The 20167-nt window shown below is 44.6% G+C and overlaps 1 protein-coding gene across 30 annotated transcripts in view; it reads left to right on the forward strand.

Annotated features, from left to right (window-relative positions):
• The first annotated feature begins 5876 nt into the window (after positions 1-5876).
• The window catches only part of TCF4 (transcription factor 4), a 231935-nt gene continuing 217644 nt past the window's right edge, over positions 5877-20167 (forward strand). For 12 of the 30 annotated variants that reach the window (XM_054809150.1, XM_054809148.1, XM_054809163.1 and 9 more), the window contains exons 1-3: positions 5902-6507; positions 8211-8302; positions 10035-10107. In XM_054809150.1, the coding sequence (XP_054665125.1) occupies positions 8231-8302; positions 10035-10107 (145 nt within the window). In that variant the 5' untranslated portion in view covers positions 5902-6507; positions 8211-8230. Of the gene's footprint in view, positions 6508-6876; positions 7238-7356; positions 7464-8201; positions 8303-9182; positions 9422-9539; positions 9682-10034; positions 10108-20167 lie in introns of those variants that run through there. The other 18 variants (XM_054809157.1, XM_054809162.1, XM_054809151.1 and 15 more) reach the window with 17 other exon arrangements.

Below are 20167 nucleotides of genomic sequence, written 5' to 3' on the forward strand. Positions count from 1 at the left end.
GCGTCACAAAGCTTAAAGTGCCAGAGGTAGAGGTGATGGAAGTGGCATGTCCTTGCTCTCCCGAGAACCCTGTGCTTTTCTCACTGGCTCACAGACTTTTCAGCTGAGATCCAGATAAGATTTTAGTTGTTTTAAGACCTATTTAAAAGTCAGCAGTAAAAATTTACAAGTTTTTAACCAGATGTCTCGTAGGACTTGGACACATCCCTCAGGATGTAGCATGCAGTTCCACCCTGACTTCTAGGAAAGCCTTGCTGCTGACAGTGTCTTCTGTTGAAAGTGGGCAGCTGTGGTGACAAAAGGAGACGGGATAGGACACCCCAAACACTCCTGAAGACATCAGTAAATGCAAAGGCCAAATTTCTTCCTCCAGTTCATACCACTACAGTTTGCAGCAAGGATTCTGAGGTTCTTCTCAGGAAATTTCTTGGTTCCTCTTTCTTTGTCACCAGAAATTCCACCATGGTCAAAGTTTTCAGTCCTTACTTAAACCTCCTGTTTCTTCTAACGAAAACTTAGTTCTAATGAGAATTTTGACCCAATGACTATGGGAATTAACTACTAAAAATATTTACCATTTACACAAAGTACTACAGATTCAAGGTTCCTTGCAAACATGAATTAGCGCATACATACCTGTGAAGCAGAAGAGACTTTAAAATGTCTATAATTATAAAATAAACTACAAAGTACAGAAGATATAAATATATTTAACTATATAATTAAGCCATATAGTTATTGATGTCGCAAAGTCAAGTACCTCAACCACAGTTCTGTCACCTTGTTTTTTGCATTGTTTCCTGAATGAAGCACAAAGGGATGTATTCCAGGCTGCATGGAAACTATAAGCTTTTTTGTGTGCGTGTGTTTCATTTCTTCACTTTCTTTTTTGGAGGGGGGGAGAAGCAAACAGTTTAGCGGTTTGGGGGTCTATTCTATAAATTTATTAAGTTCAACTTTGTTTCATGCCTGCTTCATCAGAAAAATTAAGATGGCAGCTCTGGATCACATCTCTTTAACCTACAGGATTAGCAGGAGGGAAAATAATTAGACTATCTTGGCCCAACCTTGTCATCTCAGTTGCCTCCACCTCTCTCACAGATGGGAGGATGCATATGGGTACTACTGGTACCCTTGGGTAGATCTGGAAGCCTTTCATAAGCCTTTTTTTTGGTCATTCCCACTCCCAGTTTGGTGTTGAGCAAGTTCCTACCTCCTGGGATGCCATCAGGGTTTGAATGGTGTGGCTCCGAGGCATGGCTGAGGAGACAAGCTTGATTCTCCACTCTGCTCCATCAACTCCCCGTAGTCTCCGAGCTGAGGGTCCAGTCCCTGGCTCTGAGGGCAGCGCTGCCCCGGGCACAGAGAATATTCTGTGTATTTAAGCAGCTGCAAGTAAAAGAAAAGAGATCCCATTTTTTACCAGTTTATAATTTGTCCCACCTGAATCCTGACACATCTCAAACACTGAGGGTGTCAGACTTCCTCTCAAAAAAGACCAGTAGTAACTTTTTCATAGGCATGTGTTGTGTAGCCTAAAAATACATGCCACTACCATCTCTGGCTGGAACAAACACTTATAAGGTTGTTTTTTTTTTTAGAACTACTCTGCAATACCTGAACTTTTTGGTGAATACCTGGACTTTTTGGTGAATACCTGGATGTTTTGGTGAAGGGTCCCTAAATTTACTACTTCCAGCTCACTGACACTTCCATGGACTACTGGCATAGTCACAGCGCAGTGCTGAGTTCGTATACGGTGCAGCTTCACAGAGCACAGGCTGGGCATCCTGGCTTTAGACTATTTTAAAGAAACTCATCAGGTCTTATCTTCTTAGTTCTGACCTTGTGAAAACTATTGACTTGCTTTTTTATTGGTTTAGCACTCAGTATCAGAAACACCATTATGAATAAAGTGAAGTGTAATATTTTATAGATGTGTGTGGCCTACAGTCCTCTGCCCATTTTCAGTCTTATACAGCAAATAAGCGAAAGGCGGGGGGACAATTACACAGTGTTATCTCTGGGCAGAACACAGATAGTTCTCGATTCAGTGCCAAAAATACCCAGTTTTTTAAAATTACCTCTTGCTACACATTGCTTAAAGCATATCCAAGCAAAAAAAGGCAACACCCCTGGAAGGAGTCATTGGCAAGAATGTTGTGGTTTCGGCCTCGTTCCTTGAAAAATGACTCACCAGAATAAAAAATAAAAATCAGAAAAGACCTCTGTCTTAATTATTGTCCTGGCCCCAACATGGCTCTTAGTTATCTGCTCATGCAGAGCCATCACGCGAGGCACTCGCTGAGCAGCAGAGCCTGCATCCTTTCTCCACCTCGGCAGAGGACAACCGAGCCCTGTGGCTGAGCACGGCCAGCAAAGCCCTGCGAGAAGCTGTAGACACGCCGACATGGAGAGCCAGGCAGCGGTAACCGTTCCATCAGCACCACTTGTGTGATGGACAGGAGAGCATCAACACTGTAGCTGCAGCCAGCTTCTTCAGCACACATTTTTGACACAGGCATTAATTACTTCATCACATGCCATTTTTTTTTACAGAGGGCCCCTGCTCAGTCCCGTGCACGGAGCGGATCGTGCTCACCGAGCAAACTGCCATGCAGCCGCTTGTTTTGTCACCGTCATTTGGTGCGTGGCCCTAGGACTCGTTAATGGCACCGCGTGCAGGCTGTGCATGCCATGCCGCCAGAATTAGCAATTTCCACATGGGTTCTTCCATGGCATCAGTTATTGTGGCAACGCAGCACTTCGTAACACTCATCAATTTATTTTCAAAATACTCTGATAAAATTTCCAAAGAGTTTATCTGCAAATCCATAAAGAGTATCCACTGAACATGTGCACGCTCAACTTTTTCATGGGTTTATGATAAGGCCACATTTTGATGGATTTTTATAGGAATGAAAAAGGGCACAATCATAGCCCCAAACTGGGACAAAATGCAGTCGAGGACTTTGCTATCCTGCCAGTAAAGTCCACAGACAGGGTGAAAAAATGTCTTTGGAGACGTATAGTTAAAGGACACATTCAGGAACCTCAAGATGGGAGTTTTTTGTCTAATGCTCGCACTTGTAACACCGCTTACCGCGTGAACAGAGCGCTGCAGCTAACGACGCGTGGTTCCAAATTGCTTCACGTGTCTTCTGAGGTGGTAAAAGACCCAACTGCCAGCAGCCCCTCTCGGTCCGCAGCAACATCTGCACTTGCGAATTGTCTGTACAAAATTCTGTGGCACACTGAAAACTGAACATATGGGGACAGTATAAAATACAGTGGATTAAAATAGCAAAATAAATAATACTGGGGCCAGTACAGCAGTTGTGTTATTCCTTTTCCTATTTAATTTAAAAACAAAACCCCACAGCCCATTATTAACCGTAGCTTCTGCATTAATTTTCAGTCTGCCAACCTAGTGTAGTCCAGAAAGACAAGGTCTTGCTACAGAAACTAGCTTCACTTGTGTTACTATGTGTGAAGTCTTACGTGTCGCCGTAAATTTACATTTTGTGTTTTATGAATATTTCACTGTTGTGAGGTGAATAATTATATTTACCTCTATTTTCCCTGAAAGTAGTGCATTTTTATATGACTTTAATACCACCGCTGCTTCAGTTATTGCTAATATTAAAACCGGATTTAATTATGACTTGATTAATCCAGAACTAAAACATGGTTGATATCCGAACAGGCCAGGCACAAATCAGGTATAATTTACATCCCTAATTATTACATTAACAATTTCTTTCTTCTGAAACACCGAAATGACACGATGAAGAGCAGCAGCAGGCCAGCAAATGTAGTAAGCTTAAACAAGGTACGTGCTGCACCGAAATAGCTAAGCAAAGCAGACAGAAATGATCTCCAAAAAAATATTTAGAACTCGGGAAGCAGGGCTGGGACAGTTTTTCCTTGGGAGGAAACTGCCCTGCAGGAGGGTCTCCACTAACGCTTCATTTCTTCAGTGGTATCTGGAGATCCTGGGCGCATTACTGGGTTAAATAATTAAATAAAGCCTTGTCTCTCCTCTGTGGGATCATACTATTACTGTTTTTTCCCCTCTGGTTTTCTCTGTACTGATTCACTTGGAGGAAAGAAATAATAATAATAATAAAAAATAATCTGCATTTTAAACAATAAGCAATTTGGCACCGGTTCTGTCTTTTCTTTAGGCCACATATAGCGCTAAGACCACTGTTGGTGCCAAGGGAATAATAACTCACAGATAAAAAAAAAAAAAATCGCCATAATTTTAATAATAGATGGAAACGGCTGTGCTTTGAGCCCTACCAGCCTGCTGGACTCCCCTGACACCCAGCTCTGGGGGGCAGCGAACAGGGAGCCCTCGCCACCACAGTCCTCCCTCTCGCCTGGTTCAGCATCCATTGCCATGCCTCAGACCCGCCAGGCGGGGATGCAGGTGCTGTGGGTGCCTTTGCAGCCTTTCGCCCTCTAAAAGCCACCCGCGTCCCCTCGAGGGGACGCGGGTGGCTTTTAGAGGGCGAAAGGCTGCAGCTTGCATCTCCCTGGTCTTCCAGGCTATTCTGAAATGGGTGCAGCCATCTTAGCACACCTCACTTGGCTACAGCTGGAAGACGGGCCTTGTCAAGCAGCGCGGGGGGACCCTCCATGTTGGTATGTGGCGGTCAGCGGGACCACTTCTCTTGCTGAGGGGGAACCCGTGCTAGGCCTGGTGACATTTCCACAGGTAAGAGCGGTCGGTTTTGTGTTACACATTATGCCTGTGCTCCGTGCCCTTTGGAAAGGCCCGTATCTCTTCAGTCATTGCTGGTTTCCTGTCACCATTTCACCCTGGGGTACAAATGACCGCGGGTCCTTATCCCGCTGTCTCTGAGCGCGCTGCAGTGTGCGCGTGGTGGACAGGAGGACACCGTCCAGTCAGGAGAGGGTCCGGAGAAGGTACAGATCAGGTCTGGGCTCTAGGAAGGTAGAGGTTTTCCAGGGGTGTACGTGTGGCTGGTGTCCCCGTGCAGGCCCTGGGACTGCCTCACAGCAAGGCGGTACCGGGGTGCCACCACTCTCCACGGCCCTCCCCAGCCCTGCTCGGGGTCAGGACGTCCTCGGGGTCTCACAGCACCATGCAGGCCTTTGACTCTCTGGTTCCAAAAGGTTTGTATTTATGGCCCCTTTCCTCTTCTATTACTGCTTTTAGGTTCACACTTTCCTCTCTAGGCCCAGCAGAGGAACACGGGTGCAGGAAAGCCTCATGGCAGTGCCTCACCACCCTTGAGGAGCTGCGGAGGGGAAGGAAGGGGGCGCACAGCTCTCCCGCCCCCGCCATTCAGAGCAGCACCCCCTACTCCTCCTCACCCCTCAGGCCCGGGCCCTGCAGCCTGTCCCCCACCTGCACAGCCTCCTTCCTTTGAGCCTTCCTCCTCCTCACCCCCCCACTTTTGCTCCCTTTGCCCTTTCCCACTCACTTCTGCATTTTAATTTGCAGGAACTCTTTGCGCACCATCACAATCGTCTGCTCCGCTCCCAGTCGATTTAAAAAAAAAAAATTGTGTCAAACGCCCCCCCACCCCTTCAGGGGCAAACCCCCTCTCAGGTTCTGCAATACAGGATGTCCCACACACACACTCCCCGGGCCAGGCGGAGGGGTGCCTGCCTGCTTGCCCCCGGCCCGGCCGCGGAGCACGTGGGCGGGCGCGGTGCGGCCGAGGATCGGGTGGGGGGGGGAAGGTGGTGTATGGGGGGGGGGGGGGCGCGGCGGGCCCCTCCATCTTGGTCGCCCCGTGCCGCGCCGCGCCGTGCCGTGCCGTGCCGCGCCGTCCCGCCCGCCTCCCTCCCTCCCTCGTCATTGTCTGCGAGCGGCGGCGCGGCGGCGGCGGCGGCGCTTATAAGGCGGCGGGCATTGCCCGGATGTGAGCGGCTGGCGATGTGTCTTCCAGGGAAAGATGCTATTATCCGCGTCTCCGCGGGGGAGGCCGTGGTGGTGAGGAGGAGGAGGAGGAGAGCGCTGTAAACTTGGAACAAGTTTGGGACGGGCGGCTCCGCGCTCGCTCGGGGGGTTTTGCCTTTTTTTTTTTTTTTAAGGAAGGACAGAGGGGAAAGTCCCCGAGCCGCCACGGCGCTCGCAGTTTGTCAGTCACCATGTGTTTGTAAAAACAATAGAGGGAAAAGTTGTCGGACCTTCTTTTTTTTCTTTCTTTTTGACTTTTTTTTTTTTTGGCCTTTTTTTTTTTTTTTTTTTTGGCTGGCTGGCGTCTCGGCTGTCTGGGTGGGGGAGCTGGTGGCGGGCGTTTGGTGGTCGGGAACCCCAAATCCCAACAAAGCCAGGTGTAGGGTGCCTGTAGAGCTGTGGAGTACCCCGGAGCAGGACTGACACAGTACTTTTTCGTGGTTTTGGAGGGTCACACACGTGTGAGATAATAAAGCACTTTGGCAGAAGATTCCTTTTTTTTTGTTTTTATTTTTGTTCCTTTTTTTTCCCCCCTTGGAATATTGTGAACATATTTGTGGCCATTTAAGGTAAAGTTAAAATTTGCTGTTAGAGTAACTTGTTTGTGGTTTTTTTTTTTAAATTGTCGATCCCAATGTGTTATTTAAAAAGAAGTGCAAGTTATTCGATGTGTAAATGCAAATAGAAAGTACACCGTGTGTGTGTGTACTCATAATTGCTCGTGTGTATAAATATACATTATATATACACGGTGTAATTACACGTGTGAGATGTACACTAAGGTGCAAACGCTAAGCGTGATAACTCGGTGCTTTATTTCCTACCGGAAAATGAAGTCGAACTAGGTTTTTTTGTGGAGTGCGTCGGGCCTGCAATAGCAAAATGTGAAATAAAAGTATAACATGCTGAGGGGGGAGGGGGCCGCTGGCATCGTCCCCAGAAACTTGAGCGTAAAGCGAATCGAAGGGCTGATTTTGCAAAGTTTGCAGCAATGGTCTCTGTAAATCGAAAAGCTCGGGTTTGAAATTTAGCTGTAGGCACGGGGTGGGGTGGGGGGGATCACAAACAAACCAAAACAAAGCAGAATTTAAAAAAAAAAAAGGACTGGATAATACAAGGGGAAAAAATATTGTTCCTCTTGGCAAAGTCTCCGCATCACGTGTATTTGCAGCCTCGTATAAACTCGCTTTGCCATGTGTATGTGCGCGAGCTGGGGAAATTTAAAGTATAATCCCTGCAAAAGTGCGGCGCGGGCGGGAGTCGGCGGCTGGCCGGGATCTGCAGCTCCATGATCTGCGGGTACGGAGGCGGCGCGGCGCCCGGCCCCGCTCCGCGCCCCTCCGCTCCGCGGGCGGCGGCAGGCCCGCGCCGGGGCAGTGCGCGGGCGGGCGCGGAGCCGGCGGCGGGAGCGCGGAGCCGGCGGCGGGAGCGCGGGGCCGGCAGTGACCCGGCCCGGCCCGAGCCGGCAGCGCGGCGGTGGTGGGTAGCGGCGCTGCCCGCGGAGCCGGCGCTCGGCGGGGCTGCGGTGAGGCGGCCGCTGGGCGCTGGGCTCCGCGCCCCTTCCCTTCCCTTCCCTTCTTTCCTTCCCTTCCCTTTCCTTCCCTCTCCTCTCCTCTCCTCCCCTCCCCCCGGGCGCTCGGAGGGAACCGATGACTCCGCACAGGCCCGAGCCGCTCCCGGGTTGTTGTTATTAACCCCCCTCCTCTCCGCAAATTAGAAATTGGGGCTAATTGTCAAAGGCTGCTCTCTCCTTCCCTCCCGGCCCCTCCACCCCCGCCCCGCGTCCCTCCGCACCGGCGCCTCCGTAGCCTGCGACTTTGCATCTCTCTCTTTTTTTTTTTTTTTTTCTTCCCTCCTTGCTGTTATCGCTATTTGCCGTTTCTGCCTCTAAACGCTACTTTGCGTGGAAGAAGGAGAAGGGAAAAAGTTGGGAGCGGATGGCTGTAGTTTCTTCTCTGGGATCCTCATTCATTCCTCGCTGAACCTCCTGTTGCATAAATGATGCTCCGGGAGCGAGGCTTTTTCTTTTTTTTTCTCCTCCGGATTTGGGTTTAGAGTGGATGTTACCGGGTTTCGATCGCCTCTTTGGAAATACAATATCGCTTCTTTTTTTTTGTTGTTGTTGTTTTTGCTGCCCCTCCATCTTTTTTTTTCCCCTCCCTTCTTCTCAACTACCCCCCCCCCCCGACCCCCACCCTCTTGAAAAATCCGATTGTGTTTCCTGCAAGGCTCGGGACTGGGTTTCTGATTGCGGTTATTTCCATGTTTCTAGGTTTGTGTGATTTTGCTAAAATGCATCACCAACAGCGAATGGCTGCCTTAGGGACGGACAAAGAACTGAGTGATTTACTGGATTTCAGTGCGGTAAGAAACAACGGTGGAAATTAACAACAGCTGTAAAAAAATATCTTCTAGCTGATCTGTTAAACTAAAAAAAAAAAAAAACCAAAACCAAAAAGCAAACCAACAAAACCAAACCAAAACTGTAATCTAAGTACATTGGGCAATTTTTAATCAGCAGCTAGAACCATGGTAAATATCTTTTTGCTTAAAAAAAAAAAAAGAAAACAAAAAATTAGAGTCTTTTTATTATTTCGTATTGTATGTGATGGGAGATGCAATCGTGTTCGCAGCTTATTTTAATGTCTTGGATGTCTAAAATAATTTGTACAAAAAGAGACGCCCCTAAAACCGAACATTTCTCATCATTAGTTAATAACAATATCTAGCACTTTTATTGTGCTTTACATTTTATAGCGTTGTTGGCACATGAACTAATTAATTGCTAATTAGTTGCTTATATTCTATTTTCAGTTCTTCCCTTGTTTCATTTTTTGGCACATGGAAAGTGCAAAGAAATCCATGACTGTCTCAGTTTAAAGTTTTCACTGAAATCTCATATGGCTTCTGCTGTCATTAAAACTGCTCCAATCTTTTCTGAAGCCCCCCCCAGCTAGATGGTGCTTGCTTTTTTTTTTTTTTTTTTGAAGAGGGGGGGTAAAAAAAAAAGAAAAAAAAGAAAAAAGGTACTTTTTGTCTCTTTGGGCTGCTCCTGGCCGGGCTGGTTTGGAGGCCAAACGTTAATCCGGACGTGTGCACTTGTCTAGTTTTGTCAGGCTCTCCCTCCCCCTCCCAGCCCCTTCCTTCCTCTCCCCATCCCCTCCCTTCCCCCCCAATATGTCAGGACTATCTATCTATCCAGTTATTTATTTATTTCAGGGGAGAATCGGTTTGCTGGGAGATGCATGTGTGTTCCTAAAGACCAGCAACACCCCGCAAAAACCTGATTTACCCCCCCCCTCCCCGTGTAAATGAGGCTGCTTCAGGCTGGTGCTGCTGCTGCTCCAGACTTTGCTTTGGAGGAATGGCTTGGGGAAGTTTGGCCAGGAAACGTAGCCTGAGGCAGCTTTGCAGCCCCCTCTTTGCTTGTTGCACTTTTTTCCATTTGTTCCTTCGCTTTTTGCAGGCTCTGACTCAGGGAAGGTGCGTATTATCCACTAGACACGTCGAAGAAGAGAGAAACCAATTAGGGTCGAAATAAATGCTAGGGAGAGAGAGAGGGAGCGAGAGAGAGGGAGAGAGAGGGGGAGAGGGAGAGAGCCTTGCTTCAAATTGCTCTCGTGTTAGAGACGAAATGAGAATTTAGGGCAGGTGGCACTTTGCATTATTATTATTTGGGTTCACATATGACAGGCAAATCCTAAAGCGGGATGGAAATGGACATTGCTACATTTATGGCCAAGGTTTTGACAAAAAAAAAACTTTTTTTCGCCTTTGTCAGCGTGAGAGTTGGAGAGGGGAGCGAGCCCCGCTTCCCAGCCTGGATAACGCTGCTGGGGACTGGGATTGCTCAAACTCCTCGGGAAGCGAATATTGTTTGGGGAGCTAATGAGCCTAATAAAAACATGATGATGGTGGTGAGGGGCTGGTGGGGGCTGTAAGAAATACCGACTTGTTTTCAGGTCTGTGGGGGCTGATGTTTCGTGGGAGACAAACTATTCACGTAGTTCACAGCGAACGTGGAAGGAACTTTTGACTAACAGTGGACTCGGGAATCTCTTCTTTTCCAGTAGTAATGCCTCTTTGTTTTTTTTAGATGTTTTCACCTCCTGTGAGCAGTGGGAAAAATGGACCAACTTCCTTGGCAAGTGGACATTTTACTGGCTCAAGTATGTAAAATTTTTGTTTCGTATGTAGTTCAATTGTTGTTAGTTATTTATCCATAGGCATTACCTTTGTTGTGTTTGTGTTAATCTCTTCTGGGGAGCAGATTCATTCAGATTTGAGCAGAATTATTCTTAAGCGCTGGCTATTATTGTTGTTATTATTTCCTTAAGACTGGGATATTTTCACAGTATTTCCATACATTTATGATTTTAAAAAAAACCCCAAAAAACAACCCTAAACTTTTCCTCTGTATAATTGTTCCAGGTGAGCTAGTTTAAGTCTTTTTGTTTTTTAAATGGAGCATTGGAGATTTTTTTTATTTACAATTCCAGATGCTCTCTTTTGTATGTCAGAAAAGATAATCAAAACATCTTGCGTGAGAATTAATTTTGTGAATAAGAATTGAAGGCTGCTTAAATTAAATAAATAAATAAGCAAGCATCTGAGTATAAACACCAGCCTCTTCCGGGAAAAGAACTCTTTAGTGTTAGAGATCCCTGCTTGCTGATGGAATGTTTTTGGGTGAATTAAAAATCTTCAGGCTAGTTTCTTTTCCTGGTGGAAGACAGGGCATTTTCTTTCTAAATATTTGACTTGCTTTTGAAGAGCCCCTGAAATTTGACTGGAGGATTTGTTTGTTTGTATGTTTGTTTATTTGGCTGTAGTAGTACTACATGGGCAACTTCTGCATTCCATGCAAACAGGGCTCCTGTTTGATGACAAAGGAAATATCGGAGCTCTTTGCGGTAGAACATATGCGTACAATAATTGTCTGGCAACTAAAGTTTTATATAGAGGCTTTTATATGCCTGACAAATTAGAAGTAAAACTAGCAAAGATACTTACGCATTTGAAATTTCCTTACTCTCCTATTAAGTTCGTTTAAGAGGGTTCCCTGCCTTGCGGATGTGGTGTTTTGGACAGGACACAAATACATCTCCGGGTAGAGAGTTGCAGTGTTTTAAAAGCGCAGGCAATTACACATACCAACACACTGTACGTAGTATTGTTATACACAGAGTACTGTTCTAAATCAGATGGTAAATTTGGACAAGTCTTCACTGCAAACTGCCAGTGGATATCTAAGATAGAAACACGTCATTGCATATAGTTTCATGCCTGGTATTTGCAGTTTGTACTCAATTAAAGGAACCTCTTCTGTGTATTCGGTGTAGCCTTTCCTATTAAATGCACTAGTACATCCATTAACTTTTTATTTCCAAAGAAGGACTTCCGAATTTGAAGGTGGTCTGTAATCTACATTTTTAAAATACTAGATCAAATGCTGCCTATGATTATTAAGCACTCATTTTGTGAATTTTATTCTATTCAGACTTTCAAAATGATAACATGTTTTTGGTTTAACTAACTTCACTAATTTGGTTCTATTCTGAATATAGTCACTTGGATAATTTTGCTGTTAGGTTTGAATAACTTTCCAAGCGTACTTTGCCTTATATATCTCAGAAGCTAAAGATGGTACTCCTGTTTTTTGTCATTTTCTGAATGACATAATTTTTATAACCGATTTAACCAAATAGATAATATTCACTATATTTGTTTTCACTAGAGAGAAACAAAGAGTGTTTGTGCCAGACAAATCAATTTGTCATGCTTATATACCAGTCAATGCAGCAACTAACACTTGGTCTAACAGGAATTGACTAGATAGTTATATTTAATAAATGCATCGTAAACCCCGTCCGTTTGATCAGAAGTACCACAGGATAGCAAATCTGAGCAGCGAGTGAAATCGAGGGGTTATATTGGATTTTATTGTCTCTAAATCTGAAAGCATTAAAGTAACTTTGCCGCATCATTTTAGACATGCAAATAATTTAATGAGCTGAAGGAAGTTAGCAATATTAAGATATAGACCATTTAAAATAACACCTGAGCTCTCCCACACTGTAACAACGTGTAAATGCTTGAATACACCGGTCTCTGATGGTGGAGGGTGAAGTACCCTGCCTGATAAAGGCACGTATACTGTACGTTGGTAGGTTGTTTGCACAATGGCATGCAGCACCGGGTACGCTCTTCGAAGGGAAAAATCATTTGGAATTCACTATATAAATATCTGTTGCTTGGTTATTAGGCAGGGAGTTTTGTAGCGAGCGATGAGTGATTTCAAAAAAAGTTGTCAGGATCTGGGGATGGGTGAATTGTCCCTCACTGACACTCGGTGGGAGGGTGGATGTGTGGCCTGAAGATGCGGTTGCATGAAGGAGAAGCGTGGCTATTGTTTCCCTCTGCTCTTGCTGGCCAGAGCTGGGTGCCAGAGTCTTGCTGCTTGAGAATATTTGGTGTGCGGTGTTGTAATGAGCCAGGGCTTGAGAAATTCAGATTTGATGTGACAGCGCCCAGACAACCGCTTCGAGAGATGTTTTCTGTAACTATATAGCCAGCTCCATTAATAAGATACGAACACAGTTTATTATTTGAATTATGCATATTGATAATATGGAATTTTAGCGATCCAAATGCAGCCTGTTCTTCCTCCTGGACAGATGCCCGTCTGAAGTTTGAGCTGACCTTCTCTTAATGGTCCTCTTTTAAAAATTTTATTTGCTGAGATGGGGAACCACAGATGTCATTCCTCTGCATTAACCGAAAACTTCTCTTATGGGGAGGAGGAAGAAAATAATAATTAAAAAAAAAAAAAAGACCCAAAAAAAAAGTAATCCCAAGCAGTGAAGTGAAACTAACTGTACTTTAGGAAGTGTGGTAATATTTCATGCTTAAAGTCATCTTAATAGCTTTTTACTCATCTAATATATGATGCTCTATTGTGATTTGTAATGTGTGAATGAAAATAAAGTAAAGCCACATTTCCTTTTAATCTTTAATTTCACAAACATGGCTTCTTACCATGTTAAGAAACGGTGAGGGCTGCAAGGGAGAAAGGAATGTAACCTGAGCCACAGCCGTGACATTCCCATGGAGCATTTTTCACATGAAAGGCTTTTGTCAACCCAGTAAAGGACCAGGAGTTTTTGTTTGATGTTTGCAGGTGTTCAGCAGAGAGCACTAAAACAATTCAGCCATGCTGGTTTAGAGACTCTGACCTTAACAGGGGGAATTGGTGAAGACTGAAATTATTTTTAAGCAAACTCCCCTGGAGTTACCTCAAATTTGTATTGTATTTGTAAAGTGATTTAATACCTGTTACTTAAATTGAACAATACACATTCATTAGAATGAAGTGGGGTTTTTCTTTTTTTTTTCCCCTGTCCTTTTCTTCTTCTTTTTTTTTTTTTTAGGACAGTTGCCAAAATAAAATTAATTTTCCCGGATCTTCTAAAATTTTCTGAATAGTTTACCTTAGCTTCTGCAGGAAAAGCATTTCTCATAATCTAAGTGTGAGCCGTTGTAAACTAAGGCGAAGATGATGATCGCTGGTGCTTGATTTTGGAAATGGGTTTTGAAGCAGCTTTTCAACAATTGTGGTGCTAAAGAATTTGCTAGGTCTGTCACATTTGGCGTATTTCAGTTTTTGAACTGTTAATCAAAGCCCACATCTTCCTGATTATGTTCAATTTTTGCTTCTTCTATTTTAAGTATTTAATTTTACCTAAGTTTTCAAGCATCTGTTACAGATTGCCCACTATGTATATGTTTGAATATTGTGTGGGTGTGAGGAGCAGTAGAATAACCGAATTCTTATGATTGGCCATTCCTATTGCACACACGCACGCATACACACAAAAATCTAAAATCTTTGCTAGCACAGACATCACTGAATAAAGCTAAGTCAGTTTAAAGGATTTAAAGACTTGCTTTTAATTTTGCCATTAGTTTGATTAGGGCTTGTCCTACATTAGAATAACAGTGATTACAAATTAATACATTTTTAACTAGGGAATCACAAATTCTGCTTGATTTTGAAGTCTTTTTTTTTTTTTTTTTACTTTGGATGTGTCTGTGCCTAAATTATGAGCAAATGTAGGGTTTTAAGTACAGTTAATTTTTGGAGTGTGGCCTTCTGGGAAAGGTGTGTAATTTTGCTATTATTGGTGGATCATCAGAAAAACTGAAGCTAAATGCAGTCTCTCTCTTGAAAATGTTTGGATAGCCGCTCAGGTTAGGCACACCTCGGGATGCGTGCATGGGTCCGTTAGTGTTGGTAGGAGCGATGTGTGTGTCTGCTAGGGAAGAACACACCCTTTACCAGGGAGGGTTTGGGGAGAATGTGATTTATTTTGGGGGTTCTAATGCAGAATTGCCATTCAGAAGAAGAAAAAAAAGATTACATGAGAGATTTTAAGCATCCAGATCAGAGAAGAACCTTTACTAATGAAGGGAAAGAAGTGTAGTAGGTACGTAGCTATTGCAATTACCTAGGTGACTCTGAAGGGTAGCCCACACTTGTAATGGTGTATGTCAGAAAACACAGAAAATTATGATTGAATTTGGGTGTTGGCTTTGCTTGCGTGTTGCACCACGTTCCTCCGTTTGCCAGGCGGCATTCCAGGTCTGTGGTGCGCGGGGCACGGCACCTCGGAGCCCCCCCCGGACCCTCCGGCCCCCCAGCTCTGCTGCTGCCAGCCTGTGGCTGTGCTTTGTAATACTCCTCTCTTGGTTTGCTTCTTCAGAAATACCGGAGGCTTTAGCTACGTAGATACACAAAGGCAACTGCTTCCATATTTTTCATCCCTAATGTTTCGTAATTATGATTAAGAAGAAGAAGAATGCTAGTTACCTCCCATCCTTCCAGCTATGTTTACTTGTGAAACGTTCGATCCTCCTCCCCTCCGAGTCCTATTAAAGAGAGTACTGTGGGGGCAGAAAAAGACCCACGCTACGGTATTTGAATTGGCCTGAGACACCGTAGCGCATACTTGGAGGAGCTAAATATTTAGTTACAAAGGAGAGAGGTTACTTCTGAGTTTGGATCTTGCTCGCAGTGGTAAACTGAGTGTATCCTGCAGAGGACGTTCCGGAGACACAGCCACCTACAATCACTCATGTATATTTAAATCTGGAAGCTAAGGACCTATCTTGGTAATTTAAAAAAAAAGAATAATAATAATAATAAAAAAAAGACATGAATCCCCTTGACTTCTTCCAAAATCAGAAAACTAGCCTTATTCAATGGAAGAGGATCTAAACAGATACTCTGCAAAAAGGTTGCGTTGGATCTGATCGAAGAGAATTGTATCTGAAGCAGTTCTGTCGTGCCTATTGGATACTGTAGCTTTTTTTTTAAAATACTTTTTGTCATAATCATTGCATGTCTACCTTGTCAAGGCTCCTGAATATATTTAATAATTCAAAAACATACACATTAGCTGTCTGAGAGACTGAAATGCTTGGGGGCCAGATCCAGCCAAATGTCACTTGGAGGAGACGTTTGTGCCTGCCATTGCCAAATTTAGCAGTAACAGAATTAATGTTTTAGATTAGTCAGTGGATACGAGGTATCTGTGAACAAAGTGTCTCTGTTAAACCGGGGAACTTAGGTCTGACTTGGAATTAAGTAGGAGTACAAAGCTTGTGTAACATCTTCAGGAAGGGACGTGGGGGGAAACAAAAAGGCATTTGGGAGCGTGTGAGGTACAATTTGGCTTCTTCCCATTAGATTTGTGCTCGTACCACTCCCAGATTCATATTGATTCTTGTCATAGGCAAACGCAGCTCCCATTGACTCAATTCCCAAGAAACATTAAATAGGCACAAATGATTGTCACCCTGTGCATCTTGTGAATACCGGGTCACCCAAATTTTAATCTTTCACCACTTCTGCTTATTTTATGGCTTCTGCAGAAAGAACATGTGATTTAATTTATTATTTTTATTTCCCCTCCCAATTTAAAGCGTTACTGAGTTTGGAATTGCTTTGATATGTTACTTACCTAAGTAAGTAAAAGGATTTAAGCACACGCTTTGGGATCCTAGGAATGTTGTGAATAAACTGCTTGACAGTTTTTTGACAAGATCAGCAAATATCTTTACCATACTATTGTAATGAGGAAATCACTTAAATAACAGATGAACAACTAAGTCACATAAACATATATAATAGAACTATGTAATGAAAGTTTATGCTGTTAATTGCTTGAATCTCTCTTAAATGCACAGAATCATGGAGCACTAAAAGCTGTCATATAAACAGTTTTGGTTTGAGTTTAAAATTATTCCTTTTTTTTTTTTTTTCATTTGCTATGATAAACAAAGTCATTTTGTAAGCTTTACAGATCAAACATTTACTTCTAATGGTAAACTACATTTTGTATCTGGAAATTTGTGTCTTTGCAAGGCCCAGAAAAAGAGTAGAGCCCCGGTGGCCCCAGGCCTGTGGTTTTCAGTGTTTGATATCATGATGTTATTTAGATCAGTTCCCATAAGCCAAGATAACAGATCTGCAATTGTTTAATAAGGAACAGGGTATGTGTTTGTAATGGTTTAAAGATCTTTTACCAAAATTTTCCCAGATAAATGATACCAGGGAGGTGGACGCAATCAAAGTAGAACTAAAAAGGGATAGAAATTACATTTCAAGAAGTGAAAATGATTTTTTAATGTCGTGAATCGAAGGCAGCCCATTGTTTTGAAGCTTATGAAATGCATCCTTAGGAAAGTCAGGTGCCTACATCTCCTAGGGCTCCTCATGGCTGCCAGAGGAGAGAGAGCTTGCCCCAAGGCGGTTCAGCTCAGCGCTGCGAGCCGTTTGCTGGCGATGCCGATTCCCCACCAAAGGACCAAAGCAATTAGCCGAGGCGTAGCTCGCTGTGTTCTGGCTATCGAAGGTTAGGCGAGACGGATCCCCCCGGCCAGGTCGCGCTGTCATTGCTCAAACAAATTTCTAGTTCAAGGAAGGTCATCGGAGAGAAGAGCCAGCATAGCCTGGGAATGTTTTACATGTCCTGCTGAAGATGTAGGCATATAAAATTAATACACAGGCAATAGTATGTACCATCTGCCAGTGTCTGTAGATAGTCCGTAGAGTTCTTCTTGCACCTCCGAAGACAGGAGGAATAACAACAGTTAAAACGAGTCCCTTGAATAATTTAATTTGGTGTTATTTATTCTGTACTGTGAACTGCTAAGTAAAAGTCCCTACCAAATTTCCTCATCTGCCTTTCTGCAGCTGATGCTGCCTGTCAGTCCGAGGCACCGAGATCTTGAGGGGCCTCCACTTTTTTTTTTTTTTTTTTGGTGTCATCTGGGAGGTATCGCGTGCCTCTCGGGATCTACTCGGTGCTGAAATCCGCCTGCCATTTGTGCCGCTCCAAGGTTTTCAAACCTGCGACCTGGGGGTTTGTGCAATGCTAGCCTGCTAGATTTTCTTCTTTCACCAGTTTGCAGTGAAAGCTTTCTGCCTAGTGCTTCTTGGCAAAGCAGAGGGGTGGCAATGACTGAATTCTTAGATAATTTTTCTAATGTTTTCAAAGGCTGTTGTGTAATTTCTTTTCTTAGCAAACTTACAGAAATAGGAAGAGTGTTGAGAAAGGTTGGCATATTTACTCTCTCTGCCAAGGTAAACACTAGTGCAGTTGATCTGCATATCAAACAACCAGGTGTGTTTAAAAATGGGTTTATCTTGGTGGATTTCAGTGCAGTGAGAAAGTATTTCATGTGAAAGTGCGGTAACAGCATTGTTCGTGCGAGAGCTATTGTGACAGTCACCATTTAACGATGTCTTTCAAGACTACTATTGGTAGTAATGACAATACGTAGCTGCAATCTATTGTTGTCTGTGCTGGGTATTGATCTATTTTGGAAACAACGTTTCGTGCGCGCTGCTGTATTTGCAGAGTACTCTTCTGGAATTTGTCTAATCCCCTAAGACTTGATTTGTTGAATATAATGATTTTCTTTTCACCTGGTGAAAAGGCTTCCGAGGTTAAGATGATGTCTCTGGCACTCGGCGGTGCCTTCTGCTCCGCTGTCTCAGTGGGGTACCGGGGAGAGATGCCAGGCACCGCACTTGCGCGTTAGGTAGCCGCTCGGTCCTCTCCTTGCCGAAAGCCCGTTCGCGCGGGCCTGGCATCTGGGCTTCAGTTCCTTCATTCGGGCTTTTACTCGAAAGCTGCGTCAGCGCGTAAGTCACTCCCTCAGACAGGGCCACTGACGGCCCTGGCACGGGCGGCCGTGTTGTGCCGAGGCAGAGGAGCCGAGGCTCCCGTGCTCTCCGGCTGCTGGGAGAGGCGAAGTCGCTCTTGCTCCGGGCTCTGTGAGCAATGGCAGGCTGTCATCCGCCGCCTGCGAGCCGGCACGCTGCCGGCAGCCTTCCCAGCAGCTCTGTCCCTTCCTGCCCTTTAACACGCTTCCCGTTGCCAGCGCCGCCCTTGGCACCCTGCTTCGTCATGTATGTGCGTGTCTGTACGGCACCCTGCTTCGTCATACGTGCGTGTACGGCGAGCCGCAGAAGCTGATCTTAGCCCTGCTGCAGAAAGGGTTCTGCCCTGGTCGGTGCTTCCTTCAGAAGAGTGCGGAACCAGGGAGGCTTCAAACGGGAGATTTTACCTTTGGGTTCTTACTCTTGCAGCAGATCCTTTCAGGCCCATGGGCTGTTGCTGTGGGTTTCAGCAAAGTTTATTGAAAAAACTATTGTGTCTTACATTTGCAATGCAGCGATCGGTACCTCCCCCAGGGTAATTTTAGGGGTCCAGAAATGGAAAAAAAATTTGAAATAATTGAATTAATTCTTAGGCCTGTGTGTAATCCCTAAGAAAATAGGGATTCAGTTCTTTTTGTTCTGTAGCATATAAAAATTAGACTCTCTCCTGGTGCTCTTTTTCTTGAATAAAAGCCTGTCTTGTTCCTGAAGATTTGGGATTGTCAGGTTAACATGGCACGATGCACTTTTTCCTCTGACTGTGCATTTAAATCCGAGCGACCTATTTGATAAATAACCGGTACAAAGGTTTTGTTATATTAAAAACAGCTAAGTATGACTCCTGATCGAATATCAAGACTGTAATTGAATCTCGGGGGTTCTGGTACTGTTCATAAAGCATTTGAGTTGTTTTGTGCTTCGTGACGTCAGCCAAAAGCTTGATTGAATTATGTTCTTGTATTGTGGGAGCACCTGCCAGTGCCACTAGACTTGAGGGTCTGTCAGCATTTCCATTACAAACCTTTCTGATAAGTTGGTGACTTGGCTCTGAGCGTTTGAACGGGGCTGAAGGCTGGCATATAAACTTTCAACCTGGAAGCAAGTTGTTCTGCAAATACAACAAACCCAAGTAAATTCCCCAAACTGTTAATGCGATGTCCAGAGCCCTGTGACTCTTCTCTCGCCCGTCTCTTTTTGAAGATTTGATGCTGTTTCTCGGGCGCAGTTCCTCTTCAAAATGAATGAATCTACACAAAAGAGAGTTTCTTTGCTATTTTAGAAACAAAGACATGCAGGGCTGAGGCTGTGGCATAGTCTGGCTCTGTAATTCCAGTACCACGAGGCTGTTCAGGTGAACTCTCACACGGTAACGTGATTCGGGAGCACCCGTGAGTGTGGTCCATCCCCGCTGGCAGTTGCGCAGGGTATAGCATAGGTTCCCTCATTTTTGAGGGGATTCTCTTAAAAGGGAGAAGTGATGGCGGTGAAGCTTGTGCGTACAGTTATACTACAGAAATAACTATTAAATTATTTTTAGCTCCTTGTGGATCCACGTACTTAATTATGGGGACTACACGTAGCAGCTGATCCTGAACTGCAGAGTAACTATTCAGTGCCGTGCCACTCGAGGTGCGTTGCGTTGGGAATAAATGCTCCTTATCCTGAAATGACTGCTGTCCCTTAGGCCTTGTAACCCTTTAAACGCTGCAGGTATTTTGAGAGAAGGGCAGGGATGAGACTACTGCGCTCGTGATAAGGCAGATTCACCATCAGACCTCCTGAAAGGAAAGAAAGTGGCCTAACAGCTTGATTAAGTTTGGCAGCGGTGAGAGCATCGCAGCGAGTCCTGCCGTGTGTGCGGGAGGATCCCGGCTCTTTGCCCTCCCTGCTTCTCCAGGATGAACAGTTTTGCTTGGGCTGTGCACAGGGAGATGATTTGGACTCTCAAGACTTAACACCGCCGCAAAACTCCGTTCATGTAGTGTTTCGTAAAGCATAAA

This window comes from Grus americana, chromosome Z, assembly GCF_028858705.1.
Source record: "Grus americana isolate bGruAme1 chromosome Z, bGruAme1.mat, whole genome shotgun sequence".
Taxonomy (NCBI): Eukaryota; Metazoa; Chordata; class Aves; order Gruiformes; family Gruidae; genus Grus; species Grus americana.